This window comes from Eubalaena glacialis, chromosome 15 (genome assembly GCF_028564815.1).
Source record: "Eubalaena glacialis isolate mEubGla1 chromosome 15, mEubGla1.1.hap2.+ XY, whole genome shotgun sequence".
NCBI lineage: Eukaryota > Metazoa > Chordata > Mammalia > Artiodactyla > Balaenidae > Eubalaena > Eubalaena glacialis.
This window is the reverse complement of record NC_083730.1, coordinates 67,766,803-67,783,171: the sequence shown is the minus strand read 5'-3', so window position 1 is coordinate 67,783,171 and position 16,369 is coordinate 67,766,803. Positions and strand designations below refer to the sequence as shown.

The 16,369-nt window shown below is 58.9% G+C and overlaps 1 protein-coding gene across 6 annotated transcripts in view; it reads right to left on the bottom strand.

Moving 5' to 3' along the window:
• CABIN1 (calcineurin binding protein 1) overlaps positions 1-16,369 on the bottom strand; it is a 100,344-nt gene that overhangs the window by 49,891 nt on the left and 34,084 nt on the right. For all 6 annotated transcript variants that reach the window (XM_061169923.1, XM_061169928.1, XM_061169926.1 and 3 more), the window contains 7 exons: positions 14,822-14,983; positions 13,911-14,117; positions 13,584-13,729; positions 11,271-11,532; positions 10,625-10,885; positions 7,820-7,971; positions 6,162-6,340 (listed from right to left, as the gene is read on the bottom strand). In XM_061169923.1, the coding sequence (XP_061025906.1) occupies positions 6,162-6,340; positions 7,820-7,971; positions 10,625-10,885; positions 11,271-11,532; positions 13,584-13,729; positions 13,911-14,117; positions 14,822-14,983 (1,369 nt within the window). The remainder of the gene's footprint in view (positions 1-6,161; positions 6,341-7,819; positions 7,972-10,624; positions 10,886-11,270; positions 11,533-13,583; positions 13,730-13,910; positions 14,118-14,821; positions 14,984-16,369) is intronic.

The following is a 16,369-nucleotide window of genomic DNA, read 5'->3' as shown; positions in this document are numbered from 1 at the left end:
AAGACTAGAAACGGCCACAGCCAGCTAGTCCATTAGCTCAGCTATATGAAAGCTCAAGGAAAAAGACGCGTACTTGTGTGATCAAAACTGCAGCAACTCTGGCTGCTGAGCCCTGAAAAGATCACCAATTTTCTGCCGACCAGAAAACAACAGATTTCTAAGAACTGTAAACTTGGGTGGAATCAATATTTTGAGAAATCTTTCAACCGGGCAAAACCTGCCCCAGTCGGGCCCTGATGACCGCCAGGAAGGGACTTGTCCACCGGGAGTAGGGCTGGGGTGTGGGATGGGTGCCCTCCTGCAGGCCAAGGAGACTGGACAGACCCCCAAGAGAAGAGACACCAGAAACCCGCCCCACCCACCCCCAGAGAGGCAGCAGTGGAGCCAGGCCCCTGATGCTCAGAGTGGGGAGAAGGGACTTCCCTGGTGGCGCAGTGGTTAAGAATCCGCCTGCCAATGCAGGGGACATGGGCTCAATCCCTGGTCAGGAAAGATCCCACACGCCACGGAGCAACTAAGCCCGCGAACCACAACTACTGAAGCCCGTGCGCTCTAGGGCCCACGTGCCGCAACTACAGAGCCCATGTGCTGCAACTATTGAGGCCTGCGAGCCTAGAGCCCGTGCTCCGCAACAAGAGAAGCCACTGCAATGAGAAGCCCACGCACTGCAACGAAGAGTAGCCCCCGCTCGCTGCAACTAGAGAAAGCCCACGCGTAGCAACAAAGACCCAACGTGACCAAAAATAAATTAAAAAAAAAAATTAAAAAAAAAAATTTCAAAGAATGGGGAGGGGACTTCCCTGGTGGTGCAGTGGTTAAGAATCCGCCTGCCAATGCAAGGGACATGGGTTCAAGCCCTGCTCCGGGAAGATCCTACATGCCAAGGAGCAACGAAGCTCCTGTGCCACAACTACTGAGCCTGCACTCTAGAGCCCATGAGCCACAACCACTGAAGCCTGCGCGCCTAGAGCCCGTGCTCCGCAACGAGAAGCCACCGCAATGAGAAGCCCACGCACTGCAACGAAGAGTAGCCCCCGCTTGCCACAACTAGAGAAAGCCCACGCACAGCAATGAAGACCCAATGCAGCCAAATAAATAAATTAATTAATTTTTAAAAAAAGGAAGAATGGGGAGAAGACCTGGCCTCACGGCGTGCCCCTTGCCCTGAGCCCTCACCATGCACCACCCTGCTCCCAGAGCCGGCAAGGCACTGACCAGGGAGGCCTCGGGCAGCTCTGTTTTCCTAATGGCAGGCGGGTGGGCAGCTGCCTCTTGACCCCGATACCAGGGCAGGCAGAGCAGGTCAGGTGAGAGCAGCACCCCATAGCTACCTGGAGGGGTTCCCAGGAAGGCTCTTCCAACAGAGGATGACTGGGAACCTGCCTTTCTCAGAGCCAGAGAGAGACACCGTAACCACGCCACTCCCCTGTGGCCTTCGGGCCCTGCTGCTTCCCAAGCTCTCTCCCTCAAGGTCTCTCTTCCACCCACCCGGTCACCTCAGTGTCCAAATGCCACAGGACTCTCCAACCTCCGTGTCTTTGCTCCCATGGCCCCTCACCAGAAATGGCCCTGCAGCTCTCTCTGGAGGCCCACCTCCTCCAGGAAGTCCTCCTGATCCACCAAACCCCAGAGCCAGCTCATGGCACTCCCTCATGACACCAAGCACTGCCCCAGGGACACAGACCCAACTGAGATCTCATCTCGGCTCTCCCCACGGCGCCCTCTCCTAGGCCCAGCACAGAGCAGACGCTAACAGATGCCATGACCAGCTATGGCCCAAAGACGTTTTTAAAAGGTGAGAATGAGGGAGAAGAGGACAGAGAAGGTGACGGGCTCTGCCCTCTGCCAGCCTCCCTCCTTGGCCCGACACCAGTCCCACCCTGTGGGGACTTGCAGGACCACCTGGGCTCCATGAGGAGAAGGTCTATGTGCAGGACAAGCCCAGCGTAGGCTTGTCCCCTCGGCCAGGCCAAGGACACCACGGCTGCAGAGCGCACGGTGAGCATTTTTACACCCTTGTCCTTGTGAAGAACACTTTGTATCTTATAGTCTGTTGCCTTTGCTACCTTTTTAAGCAAGAAAGAATAAAGCAACGGAAACACAGACTGAGCTGCCTGCCGGACAGGCGGGCGGGCGGGCAGTGCGGGGAGGCCACTGCTGCGTGTGCGTCTGGCCAGAACCGGGATGATGGGCCGGGGCAGAAGCCAAGCACATCAAACACACACTCTCCAAACCACAGGACAGCAATACGGAGGTGCTCCCGGCCACCGGGAAGCAGGGAGCCGGACTGAGGGTCAGCATGCGGTCAGCTCGGTCCCTGAAGCGAGCTGTGACAGCACAAGCAGAGGACAGCCTGGAGAACAGTGGTCAGGGTTAGGGGCAGCACGGGCAATATTGGTGGAGGCAGCGTGGGCGAGTGGGCGAGGACGAGCACAGATGGGACACGACACAGATGGTGACGGTGACGGCATGGCAGGTGAGGATGGATGGTCGTGAGGGGGCTTGGCACAGGCACGCCGGGCTGCCCCAAAGGCCCACACGGCACACACCTACCCCCTGGGGCTCAGGGCAGCCACAGTTCACGCTGTAAAGGGGGCCACACGGGCACCCTGCACCCACCCCAGCCCCTGTGGCTCCCGCTCGCCTGACCCCGGCTTGCCCTCCCCTCCCCGACAGTGACCTCCAACACACCCCTCAGATCTTAGCTAAGCTTCCCCCTCAGGAAGGCTTCCCACCCACCAAGAGACCAGGACAGGTCTCTATGGGACCCTCCGCTGTTCACGGATTCACACCTGCTCCTGTACCAAGCACCCGCAGCAGGGCAGGGCCCAGGGCTGTGCCATGTACCTGGCACAGGGCCGCAGGACGGGCGGGGCCTTGGGCAGGCTGGAGAGCCCTACCCTGAGGCCCCCTCTGGCTCTGGCTCCGACATTCCAAGGTGCTGTGGAGCATGACAGCCAGACAGTGAGGGTCCTGGCCAGTCCAAGCCAGGGCCCAGGCTGTTCTATACGGGTCCCACTCCCTGGGCCCTGCCACCAGGGAATTTCCAACAGGCAGACGCACAGATCCAGCGCCTTCCAGGCTGCGGGGACCTCCCCAGTGTGGCCTCCCCACTGGCCCAGGGCGGGTGGGGGAGGACACTGAGACCCCAGGTGCCCTTGGCTCCACCCCAACTAGCCCCGCAGCCCCCTGCCCTCAGCTCACTCCCTCACGGGGGACAGGACACACGGCCAAGCCCGCCGGGCGACCGTGAGGACGGGTACCCGCTACCACTCCCAGGACCCAGCCTGGAGCCCCACATGGGGTGAGCACGCACGGCTTCGTGGTGGGGCCCCCACGCACACACACGCACATATACGCGCACACACGCACATATACGCACACACGCGCACACTGCACACCGCACGTGGGGAGGAGCACAGAGCTTGTTTGGGAACCTCATCACGCTGTGGTCGAGCCTGTGTGAGCGGTGATCTCTGGAAGCCCCCTGAAGGTCCCAACACACTCCAATGTGGAAGATTTCAGCGCTGCAGGCGAATCCCAAGACGGATGGAAGGGAGAGGTGAGGCAGGCGGGGCTGCTGGGAGCGGAGGTCCTGCTCTGTCTCTGTCTCCGTCCCTCTCGGCCCAGCCAGGGCCCCTCAGGTCAGCCGTGGGCGCCTCCAGCCGCCCGAGGGCCAGTTCCAAGGACTTCTCCCCAGGGCCACGGACGGGCTGCAGGAAGCTCCCCACCCTGGTGTGGGGGGCACAAGCGTGCAGGTGGGGCCGGTTCAGAGAGCACCCCGGGGCCTCCTATGCTAAGCTAAGTAATTACTAAGACAATGAATAACTGTCAAGCTCCCTACATAGGCCGCAGCCATCTTCCTAAATCTCTCCTCAATCTCTCTCCAGGTCAGAACTGAGCCCGGCTGGCTCCTGGTGGTGAAGCAGAGGCGTCCTCAAGTGCAGCGCAGCCCTGAGGCTGGGTCTCCTCACCACACCCCAGGGAGGACCTGGCACTCGGCTGCCCGTCCAGCGGGTGGCAAGTTAGCCTGATGGGCCCTGTGGTGCAGGGGACCAGGGCCCCTCGGGGGCCGACTTCAGAGGATGCCACCTGCCCCTCTTCTGAGGCCACGCCACAGCTGGAGGGTCAGGGCGCAAAGCCAGGGTGACTGACCCCACACCTGAGCTCCCCCGGCTGAGCAGTGGTGCCCGGGGCCCCTGCCAGCTCCGACGACAGGGGTGCCTGCATCTAGGAGGCGGCTGTGACCCGCAGGCACCCTCGCTTAACACCCACGAGGAGAACGTCACCCCCGTCCCACGGGTGCGGAAGCTGTGGCTCAGAGAAGTGAAGTCCTTGCCGAGGGCAGAGCTGGTGGAGGGAGCAAGGTGGCTCTGCCCTGGCCGCCCCGTCTGACCTCGAGCAGGGCCCCAACCTCTGCACACTCATCTGCACCAGGGCTGGGCGCAGGCGCCGTCCTCCTCACCAGGCAGGGGCTCCACGCCGGTCCCCGACCTCCCGTCGCAGGAGACCCCAGGCTGGTCACGGGAGGTAGGAGCTGAGGTGGCTGGTGCAGACCATGGAGGCTCCAGCACGTCCCCCGGCATCGGCAGCCTGCTGCTTCTGCCCTAGCCAGGGCCTTGCCCGGCAGCCAGCAAGGCTGCCCTAGGGCCTCTCCCATGTTCCAAGACCACGGCTAGCTCAGGGCCCCAAACATTCTCGTGCTGTGGACGCCACTTTCTCTCCGAGGTGAGGGCTGAGAGTTCTAACAGCACTGTAGACAGGCCTGGCCAGCGCAGGGCTTCCTGGCACAACCAGCTGGGGCTGGCCACGGCGAGCCATGGGATCTCAAAGGCTCCACGTCATTAACAAGAATCACTTTGCATAAAAAGTTTTTACAACCATTCAAAAACATACAACCACTGAAATAATATCTGAGCGTATTTGCGTGGCTCCCTCTACAAGCTTCCAGAACCAGGCGCCCAGGACATGTTAAACCAGCACCTGTCCCCAGTGCTCTGCTCCCCACGGCTCCACGCACACACAGGTGTGCCAGCGTGGGACACCCTGAGAGGCATTCCTCCCTCCTGAGACCGGCCTGGTGCTAATTCCTCCAGGAGGTACCTGGCAGAATGGAATTCCCAAGCAAGGACTTATTTCCAGTGTTTTCTCAATATTCTCAAGAGTAAAAGGAGAGAACAGGGTTTAACTTGAGGTGAGTGAGACCTGGAAGGTCCCTGCTTCAGGAATGTCTGCGGTATCACAGCGGGAAGATCAGGCCAGCCAGCTCCCGGGTCCATGCTCCCTGCTCTGGGGTGGGCAGGGAGGTGATAGAGACAGACAGCACACGCTCAGACCCGCACGCGCTCAGACCACAGCCCCTCCACACACACCACAGGCCACCCTGAACCCCGGAGGGGACACCGCCAGCGTCCTCTCCTCTTGGGTCACAAACCACACCCCGAGGAGTCTAGTTTGTCACCTTGCCCCCCTCCACCAGCTCTGCCCTGGCCCTGCTCCCAAGCCCTGCTCTCCAGGAGCCGTGCACTGGGTCCTGCCGAGCTGAGTGACGTGGGAGCGAGGGCCTGGGTGGCCTTCAGCACTGTCACTGCCCCCAGGGTTCCACTTAGTGGCCCCCAAGGCCCACCAGTTGGCCCGGTGCCATGCAGGTGAGGGGAACATGAAGAGACTGAGCTGCGAGGCCAGCATGCAAGCCTCCGGTGTTAGTAAGGATGTGGGTGACCGACCACCACCTGCCCGTCCCATGTGGGGAGCCAGCTGACCCCACCACCAACCCGTCTGGATTCCCGGGGTGACAGACTCAGAGTCACGGCCCTCCCCAATCATCAGAAGGATGTGCCGTAATAACGCGGGGGCCACTCGGGGCTGCCTGCAGACGCCAGCGGCCTCCCAACCGCCCTTTCACGTCCCCAGCTCACAGGTAGGAAATGCAGGCTCGCAAAGGCCCCCAGGTGGGCGGGGGCAGGTGGCGACCCTGAGCATGTCTGGGGAGCACAGGATCACCGTGAGTCCATGAGGTTAATGAACAGCCGCAACATTGCCCGTGTCACCCCAGACCCGGCACCCCCCTCACCAAAACAAAGCGGCTCATCACCCGAAGCACCCGCCCCCGTGATTGGCGTGCCGCCCTGGGCTGGCAGGAGGGAGAACAGGGACTGTACCGTCCGGCGTCGCCTGCTGGTGGGGTTTTTTACATTTGACGTAATCGTGGTCAATCGGAGTGGCTGTGTAAGGTGGGGATGTCAGACCTGGGCCAGAGGAGGAGGGGAGGGAGGCTCCGGGGCCCGGCAGTGTCCCAGCTGAAGAGTGGGAGTCCTCGTCCACCAGGCAGGCCTTCTCCCTGTGGACCAGAGGGTCGGGGCGCAGGTCAGAACCTCCGCGGCCCACTGAAATGGGGCATGTGCCGGTCTGGATGGTGCCCTGGGGCCCCTGTTCCCAGCGCCTCTGGTGACACCCGTCCCCTCTGGTGTCCAGGGGTTGAAGGGGTGGCCCCACAGGCCCCAGCCGGGAGCTGCCCACCCCTCACGGCTGCGCTTGCCGGCAGCTCACGTCTCACGCCTGGGAGACCCCTCCTCAGAAGCACCCGCCCAGCGCCCCTCCAGGCCGCGTCAGCGCCCTTCGTGTGACGCCCGCGGCCTGACACAATTCATCCCAATCAGTGTGTGGACAGAGAAAACATCTGGATTTACTGCGCGCTCACACGTGTACAAGGGTATATGCTGCAACAATGTTGAGGAAAAAAGTTAAAAACACCTGAAACGTGCAAGGAAATGGCTATAGAGAGCAGGGCGCACCTGTGCTCTGCAGTAACACGCACCCGGACAAGTGGGCACCATCTACGGAGTGGGTCCCAGACTCGCTGTTGGGAAAAAGCAAACTCTGCAACACCTCCAGGAGCTTGTTTTTATAAAATAAAAGAATCCCTATAACTGGACGTTTACGTGGAAGTGTGTGCAAATGCACAGAACATGATTTGGGAAACTCAACCGTGAACAGACGCTAACTCTGGGGGTGAGAAAGAATTTGTCACGTTTTAGTCCATACATTTATACATTACCAGAATTTTCTATAACTAGTATGTATTTATGTATTATTTGTATTAAGTTTTAAGTTAAAAAAAAATTACAATCACAAAAAGGCCATATCACTGTGCCTTGGGGGCCCTGTATGACTACAGTCTCTGGGCACACCATGTCCACCTGGTGACCCGCCGCATATGTGCCCACCTGTCCCATAGCTGACAGCCCCGGGTGCAGGTCACTCTGGCACTGGGCAGAGCCTGCACGGTGCCCAGCCAGGCAAGGGCCCAGAGATGGGGCAAGCTGAGCCAGACCTCCAGGACGCGGATGCCGGGGTGACCCGCAATCAAGGGGAGGCCCGGGGGTCTGGCCCAGGCCTGTCAAGGGAACCCCATCAGGGCCCCAGCACCACAAGCTCTCCGGTGCCGCGAGAGGAGCCCCCGCCTCTCACACCCTCCCGGCCTCTCGGGAGAAGGGGCAGCAGCCCTCAGAGGGCCCCACCCCAGGGAGAGGCCCTGGCAGAGGGTGCCAGGGTAGGAGGCTGCCGCGTGCAGCATCCACACAGGCAGAGCTGTGCCGGGAGAGGGAGTCGGCTCCTCCAGGGACCGTCCAAGGACGAGGTGATGGGCACGCACACGCAGCCTCTCTGTCTCAGGTTCAACAGAAGGGCCTCGGCCCAGCCACTGGGAGCCTCGGGCCTGACCTGACTCTGCAGGCTCCGGGAGACTCAGCAGACCCCTCCGCACCCCAATGCCCACAGCCCAGCTGTCGCCCAACCGCCGGGAGCACGTGCTACTCACTTCTCTGAGGCTTTGGGCGCGTTCTTCTCCTCGCCCCTGGCGAAGGGCCCTTCTGCAGCCTCCTTCATGAAGCTGACCAGTACCTCCGCACTGACCCCGGAGTCGGGCCTCCCCAGGAGCTTCAGGATGGATGCGTGGAGCCGGAAGTACACCTGGGACAAGGACGCGGGTGTGAGCAGCCCTCCCAGCTGCCGAGGTTCGCTGCCCATCTCCCACCCCACCAGCTGTTAATCCAGCACAGCCTCCCACCCAGCACCCGTGCCCCCTTCTGGTACCGCGGAGAGTGGACAGCTCCTGCACACACGTCTCCCTGGCACCATGGGCCCCCTGAGGCCACAAGTAGCGGGACTTCTGTCTGTGTCCCCGCCCCGGAGCCGCCCTGCGGACAGAGGCGGGCAGGCAGTGCTGCAGCAGTCAGGCCTGGGCCTTCCCTCCTTTCCTCCGTCCTCACCACACTCGTCCGTTCACAAGCGTGAGGCCAGCAGCCCAGACCCCCAGCCAGGAGAGCCCAGGGCACTTTACTGCCCCCAGAAAGTGTCACACACCACAGGTGACCAGGCCTGACCTTCCCACCCAGGTGTGGGTGCCACTTGGCTCCCACGGACAGCACAGTGGGCGACATGAAGGCTGCTGTGGCCACAGGCCCCGATTAACCAGCCTCTCCTCACCCAGAGGCAGTTCTAGACAGACACCAGCCAGGACCCACCCAGGTGAGATGCCTGGTGGTCCAGCCCAGGCCACACTCTCAAGCGGGCACCCCGGACAGAGGAGCCCACACCCAGAGCCCCTCCACCTCCAGCCAACCCGTGGGCCCCAGAGAAACCGGCCCAGAAAGTCCATTTTTAGATGCGGGGCACCCATATGTGCCCAGGTGGCCAAACTCGGGGGAAAGCCAAGTGTTCCACTGGCAAAGGTCATCCAAGCAGCAGGTAAAGTATTTTGAATGAAGGCTCAACAACAGAGGGGAATTTTCACCACGGCAAGGTTAAATTCTTAAAGAGGAATGCCATTTTTAAAGCAAGATAGACACATGGTCCAGCTGAGCGCCTGCCCCCTGAGAGCCCGGGTGGTGTGCTGGGAGGGTGGCCTCAGCCCCTCATCCGGAAGGCCCTGGGCCCTGAAGGGCCAGCATCCTGCCTGCTCACTGGTTCTATCAGACAGCAGCAGAGGCCAAAAGTCCAAGGAAAATACATGCAGGAAAAAGAGAGCAGTCGTTCTCCCGAGAGTGAGAGAGCCCAGGCTGAGTGTGCTGACTGCCCTCCCGCAGCGGCCTCAGGGCACACCAGCCACTCCTCTGGGCGGCAGCCTTCTCATGCCCCAAGCGGGAGTCCCTCCAAGGACGGGCTCCTGAGCCGAGTGCAAAGCATGGAAGAAATGCGATGAGGAAGGACATGGGGCCTGGGCTGTGTGGACACCTACCAGGATGCTGCCGGGGAAGCACTAGACAGGAAGTTTCCTTCCACGCTCCACAAGGAACCCCCAGAGGCGGCCCAACACTGCTATACACCACTCAGCATGGAGCACTTTAAAAAGGCGAACTTTTTAAAACGAGACTTTTTTGTTTGCTCACAAGGCTCACAGATCACCACAAGGCTCCAGGCACAGGGCGTCGTTGATCTAATGTTACATGACCTTGGGAAGGGCTCAGAGGAGTGCTCCCTGGGACACCCCTGGTGGCCTAGTGGTTAGGACTCAGTGCTTTCACTGCTGTGGCCTGGGTTCAATCCCTGGTTGGGGAACTGAGATCGCAAGCCCCACAGCAAGGCCAAAAAAAAAAAAGTGCTCCCTGATACACACACGAAGCCATGCCCAGCCTGCACCCTTCACAGAGGGAGTGGAGGAGAGGCCACACCCACGAAGAAGGGGCTGGGTGCTCAGCCAGGCGAGGGGGCACGAGAACATGAAGGAAGCCCCAGCTCCTTCCACGACATCTAGTCCAATGAGAAAAACAAATTGAAAGATGGTAACAAAATGTTACTGTGTGTCTACATGTTAATAGGAAACACGCCTAGAAAAACACGGACATGGCCAAACTGTTAAAGTGGATTATTGCGGATGAGGAACTAGGATCAGTGGGGACTTTAACTTTCAGTTTAAACACTTCTGAATTATTTGATTATTACATTTTTCTTAACCATTAACATGTATTAATTTAATCAACGGAAAAAAAAACTCTAAATGCAAAAAAGGCATACGCAAGCAGATTTTGCCCCAAATTTCAAGCACCTTTCTGGGCAGGGGATCGGTGGGGGCGGACAGGCAGCCTGAGAAAGGGTGACGCTGACAAGCCCAGGGCCTTGGGAAGCCTGGTGCACCCATGCCTGCGCTGTGTCCTCAGTGGTCCCCTCACGGTACCACCATGGGCACCAACGAGAGCACTGAGCCACACACCTGGAACCACAGATGCAAATCCAGGCAGCGCACACGCGCTCTGCTCAGGAGGAGCAGCGCAAGACCCTGAACCGGGGGTCCAGAGGGCCGGCGGCTGCCCGGCTGAGTCCCACCAGGATAGGTACTCGGGGCACCCCCTGCAGCCTGGGAGCTCTCCCATGCACCCGGGGACCAGGCTGCAGGCGCGAGTGCCCCGGAGCCAGGGACGCTGCGTGCTAATGCTCCCTCCCCCAGAAAGGACGGTGAGCACCCCTTAGAGAGAGAGAGGAAAGGCTGTTTTAATTGAACTGCACACAAAGAAGTTTCCAGTGGGTTGCAGGGAAGTCACTGGGACCGTGTGCCTCATCCCCAGGGAGACAGTGAGACCGGCCCGCCCCCTCCCCACGTCCCCGCCCGGGGCCAGCGCGGCGTCACCTCCAGGGCCTCCATGGCCAGCTCGGGGGGGTTGTGGTAGTGGATCTTCTTGGGGTAGCGGGCCGCCTCCTCGTGCAGGTAGTGGCCGGCTTGCCGGTAGTGCCGCAGGTACACGGTGGGCGGCTGCTGCTGCTTCTCAGCCACCTTGCCCAGCATGTAGTGGATGAGCCACTCCTCCTCATCCCCATCACCCTCGCAGCGCGCCGCCGACGTGAAGCAGTGCCTGGCGGTCTCCAGCATGCTGTCTCGCCGCTCCTCCATCTGGAATGAGACCATGTGGTGTCCTACTGCCACACCTGCCACACTGACATGCCGTGTGGCTCCTTCACGTCCCTCTTCAAGGAGCCAAGGGAGCCCCTGCAGCACAGACCTCGGGCCAGACACCCAGCACCCACACTAGGGGAACATTCTCCCACCAGGAGGGGCTTCAAACTTCCTAGCACAGTGTCAAGAATTTTACAAGGACTCAACAAGCTCCTCTGAGGGAGCAGGGAAGAGACAACAGCTTCTCCATGGCCCTGAAACTGGTGGCTGACCAGCGCTCACAGGAGACTGGCCCTGGACTCACCCACCCCGGACCCGGTGTCCAGAGACAAGGAACCAAGCTGGCATGGACCCCAGGACAGCGGCCGCTCCCGCCCCTCACCTGCTGCACAAGCTCAGGGGGCAGCTCGGGCCTCCACTGCTTCAACTGGCGTGAGGCGAAGGAGTGCAGGGCATAGGACATGGTGCCGAACTCGATCCACAGGGACAGGTTGGAGCTGTCGATCTCCAGCGCCCGCCGGAAGCAGTTCAGCACGGGTGTGGCGTGCTTCCAGATGGGACCGTCGCTCTTCAGCTCGTTGGAGTTCAGTTTGTCCTGAATGCGGCTGGCCCGGGCCAGGGCCATGCCCGCCCAGGAGTCAAACCTGTGGTCATGACACAGCCCGGCTCAACATGCTGCTGCCCTCACTGCCCTGCAGACACGGTGCCCACGGGCACATGGGCCTCACCCCAGACTTCCTAACTCCACCACCGCAGGCATCCCTGAGCCAGGAAACATGGCCCCGCAGGCACACCTCCAGAGAAGAGCACAGGACACAAGTCACCCAGCCCCTCACGGCACCCAGGCACCGCCCTGAGAGGATCGTCCCTGGCATAGCCAGACGCTGGCACCCTGCTGCCCTCTGCTCCCCTGCCTGGAGGACGTACCCCCAGGATGGCTCTGAGGGGGAGGAAAGGGCCTGCTCCGCAGGCGTAACCTCATGACCTATAACCTCCCTGACCAACAGCACGGAGCAGCCCAGACCCCTGAGACCCCTGCCACCTAGCTTCTGCCGGCTCCTCACTCCCCCCTGGGACTCTGCCCTCTCCAGCTCAGGCACCAGCAGCAAGATGGACAGCGAGGGGACCATGTGATGGATGAGACCCCATCATTCTGAGACCACCCCAGAGAAACTGCTGGTGAGAATGCAGGAGCCTCTCTGAGGCACCAAGACCACTTCTGGGCCCTCAAAAGAGTCTGGAATTCTCTAGCACAGAGAACAGAAAAGGCAGCAATCACACGGGCATGCTACCCTCCGCAGATTGACAAGTCTTCCACTACCGTGGCACAAACTTCAAAGCCGGCCCCTGGAGTCCCTGGGCTGTGCAAGGTCAGGGGAACCTGGGCAGCTCACAAAGCTTCCAGGCACTTCCGCTGCTCTCCAAGCGACCAGAGATGAGGCAGCAGAAGAGAGCTGAGAGGACAGTGCAGGACCCCCCTCGAGAGGGGTCCTGAGCGCCCTTTTCTCCTGGGGTGGGGCCTGGGAGAGAGCATGGTGGGAATGGTCAGGGACCTTCCACCTGGGCAGCTCCTTCCACACCACAGCAGGTGCCCACGTGCCTGCATGAGACCAAAACAGAAACCATCATCTCCTGTTGCAAATACAAGCAAGCAGAACACAGACACATTGTCACAAAAACTTGAAACGCTCCTCTGGGTGCTGCCAGGAGCCAGGCTCCCCCTTCCCTCGGACAGGTGGGTGTTGTCACTGTCACTTTTCAGACGTGGCAGCAGCAGGGAGTGAGCACTCAGCCAGCCTGAGTGCAGCTCTGATCCACCACCCCGGGCCACGCGACCCTAAGCCACGGCGACCCTGGGCCCCATGACCCCAGTCGGCAGCAACCACAGGGAGGACAGCCAGGGCCACCACCACACAGGCCCCTGCCTGGAGGAAACCACAGGCTGAGCAAGAGGGGCTGCGGGAGAGCCTTTCCCACAGCTGTGGGAGTCATGCGCTGGCTTCTCCACCCAGACCCCAGCCCTCCTCCCCCGGCCAGGTGGGTCCTGCCTGATAAGGCAGAGCCCTCCGTTCCCGACAACTCCCAGGAAGGCTGCCTATGGAGGCCACTCTGGACCCTTCAGACACAGGTCACCAGCAGAGAGTGGTCTCCTTCTGACCTTGGCCCTCCTAGGCGCAGCAGCCATCAGAAAAGATTCCCTCTCAATCAAGCAAGTCAGACTGTATGAGCTTAGCAGGCCCTTCACAAGGATCAGGCCAATCAGTATGATTTAAGAAGAGGCCACCAGGGACCACTGGGAAGAAAGCACGAGCCTTACGTACGATGGGCTCTCCTGCCATCAACGCACTGCATCCCAGGAAGGAAGGAGCCCCCCTCCCCTGCCCCCAAAGAAGAAAACAACCACAACGAAAGACACTGCAGTGGAAGACGCAGGAGTCCACCCAGCCGACTCCCCAGGGCTGCGGGCCGGCACCAGAAGGACACAGTTGCCTGCTTTGACCCCGCCCCCACCCCAGGGACTGGGGAAGAAGGCTCTGCCCTTCCTCGCCTCTGCGGAGTGCCCACCTGCCCTCTCCTTCCTTCTTCCTGGCCTCCTTGCTGTGGGCAGGGAAACCCCAAACCGCCCCGGGAACAGCTCTCCAAGACGAGTCCCCAGCCCTCCCGCAGCCGGCCTGCCCAGCACCCGGTGGCTGACCTATTGGGGCAGACGCAGATGTCGTGCATGTAGAACTTGATGGCCTTAGACTGCTCCTTGTTTTTGAAATGGTAATCGGCCAGGAGGTAGTAGAGCTCATTCACCACCGGAGGGGAGGGGTCGGCCCCTTCAGGGAGGCAGGGCACCTGGCAGGTGACAGGGCAAGGGTGAGGGGACATGAAGCCAGGGACTTGGGTGTCACCAGGGTGTGACCAGGGCCCTTCACTTCCCAGGGCCCTGCCAGCTGGCGCAGAGCAGGGGAGAGGCCAAGGCACATAGGCGGAGGTGATGGAGGAGACAGGACACGGCTGGCACACCAGCTCCTACCTCTGCAGAGGTGCCCTCAATGTAGGCGGAGACTTTGTCCAGGCTCAGGGCTGGCCGCTCTGTGCGGGGCACGATGGTGGCAATTCGCTTCAGGAGGTTGGCCAAGTCAGCGGACACGGTGCTGGTCTTATAGCTGTCAAACTCAGGAAGGGTCTTGGGCTTAAAGTACTCGAACATGAACAGGGCATCCTCCCATATCAGATCCACCTGAAAGAAGGCAGAGGCAGGCCATAGTGCGGTCCAGGGAGAGCACACGGGGGAGAGTCCTTCTACGGAAACGCTCAGGGTCCAGTGTAGACGAGGAGAGCCTCAAATGACTCCCACATACTTAAAACATCTGCTCGCCGACTGCAATCCCCAAACCCAAGTGTGTGACGAGCAGAAAAGTGAACCAGCACAAACCCGGTCTTTACAGAGACAAACACTGGAACCGAGGGCTCGCTCTGAGTCCACATGGCCATGACAGAGGGCAGGTCACCTGGTTGCCAAATACTGACCAAGCACTTGCTCTGGGCCAGGGCGCTCTGGTCACGGCGGGGACCCTGCCCAGAGTCGCGCGCACTTAGGGGATGGACTCCCTCAAAGAATAACTGACCGTGTTCAGGACCACTGAGGTAAAACACCCACCAGCGGTCTGAAAACCAAACACCAAAAAAATGGAAACCCTCTAAGGAATCATCTGCATTATTCGAATTGGGGGAAAAAGATCTACTGAAAAATTGCCATGCTGCATTTTTGAATGATTAGTCAACATTTATGAAACTAGTTCTTGTGAGGAAAGCAAGAACTTTCTTTGGTGGGACTAGTCCACCTGATGCAGCAAATCCCACCCCCCAACCCCTGACACCCCCCACCACCACCACAGCACCCCCACCAGGGGAGCCCAAGCCCCACCCCCAGGGGGCCCTCACCTGCTGAGCCGAGTGCTCCTCCAGGTACCTGGCCTTGCTCTTCTTGCTGGGGTAGCTGTACAGGCAGTAGAAGCACTGCTCCAAGGCTGTCTCCAGCTCCTCCTTGTATGGGTGAGTGTCCTCAGAGGTGGATGCAGCAAGCTCCTTCTGGAGGACGCGCACCTAGGTGGTGGGCGGGCGGGAAGAGGCACCTGGGCGAGGGCCGGCAGCCGCCTGCACAGTGGGCCCATCAGCTCTGCTAACCTGAGGAGCTTGTCTGGGCCTGTGTCCTGGAACAGGCCTGCCACCCCCTTGGGAGCCATCTGGGCCCCGCTCCGCAGGGCGTGCTGAGGATTTGCCCAGCTTCCCTCCTTCCAGCACCCCAGGCAGTTTCTTGCAGTTTCTAGCTACACTTGTTCATTTAGACATTCATCTGCTCCCCAAATATCTACTGACCACCGTCTTATGCTGGGCACATCGAGACACTGTCCCTGCCTTTGGGAAGCTCAGACTCCCGTGGAGGGGTGTGAATTAAAAGAGTTATAATGTCAGACGATAAATCCCACTAGGGCCAAGGGAACCTCTCTCTGGCAGACAGACATTAGTGAGGATCTCAGAGGAGGTGAATGATAGTCAACTGGTGAATCTACAGAGGTCAGAGCAACGGCTACCATTATGATGCCCAACTATTAGCAAACACACATTCTTTTCAAGCATCCGCGGTATTTTTACCAAAACTAGACAAAAAGCAAGTCTCGACAAATACCAAGGACTAGGTATAATACAGACCACATCCTCCAAACGTAATTCGATAAAATTAGAAATCAGTTACATAAAGATAGCAAATATCTCAGCCATAAAAAGGAACGAAATTGGGTCATTTGTTGAGACGTGGATGGATCTAGAGACTGTCATACAGAGTGAAGTAAGTCAGAAAGAGAAAAACAAATATCGTATATTAACGCATATATGTGGAACCTAGAAAAATGGTACAGATGAACCGGTTTGCAGGGCAGAAACTGAGACACAGACGTAGACAACAAACGTATGGACACCAAGGGGGGAAAGCGGCGGGGGGGTGGTGGTGGTGGTGTGATGAATTGGGCGATTGGGACTGACATGTATACACTGATGTGTATAAAATTGATGACTAATAAGAACCTGCTGTATAAAAAAATAAATTAAATAAAATTCAAAAATTAAAAAAAAAGACCTTATCATAAAAAAAATAAAAATAAATAAAAATAAAGATCACAAATATCAAAACTTATGGCATGCAGCTAAAAATGTACTTGGGGAAAACTTATAATCTCCAACACATGTATTCGAAGGTGATCACTAAAATAAGCATTTACTTCAATAAGTTAGAAAAAACACGAAGCAAATCCAAAGAAAGTAAAAAATGAAGTGTCAATTAGTGAACTAGAAAGCAAAGAAAAAATAGGTCAATAAACCAATAACTGGTAGTTTGAAAAAACTAATTTCGATAAACCTCATAAAAGACTGGTTTTTCAAAAAAGGGAAAGGAAGCATAAATAAATGATTTTAGCAATGAAAAAGGGGGCATAA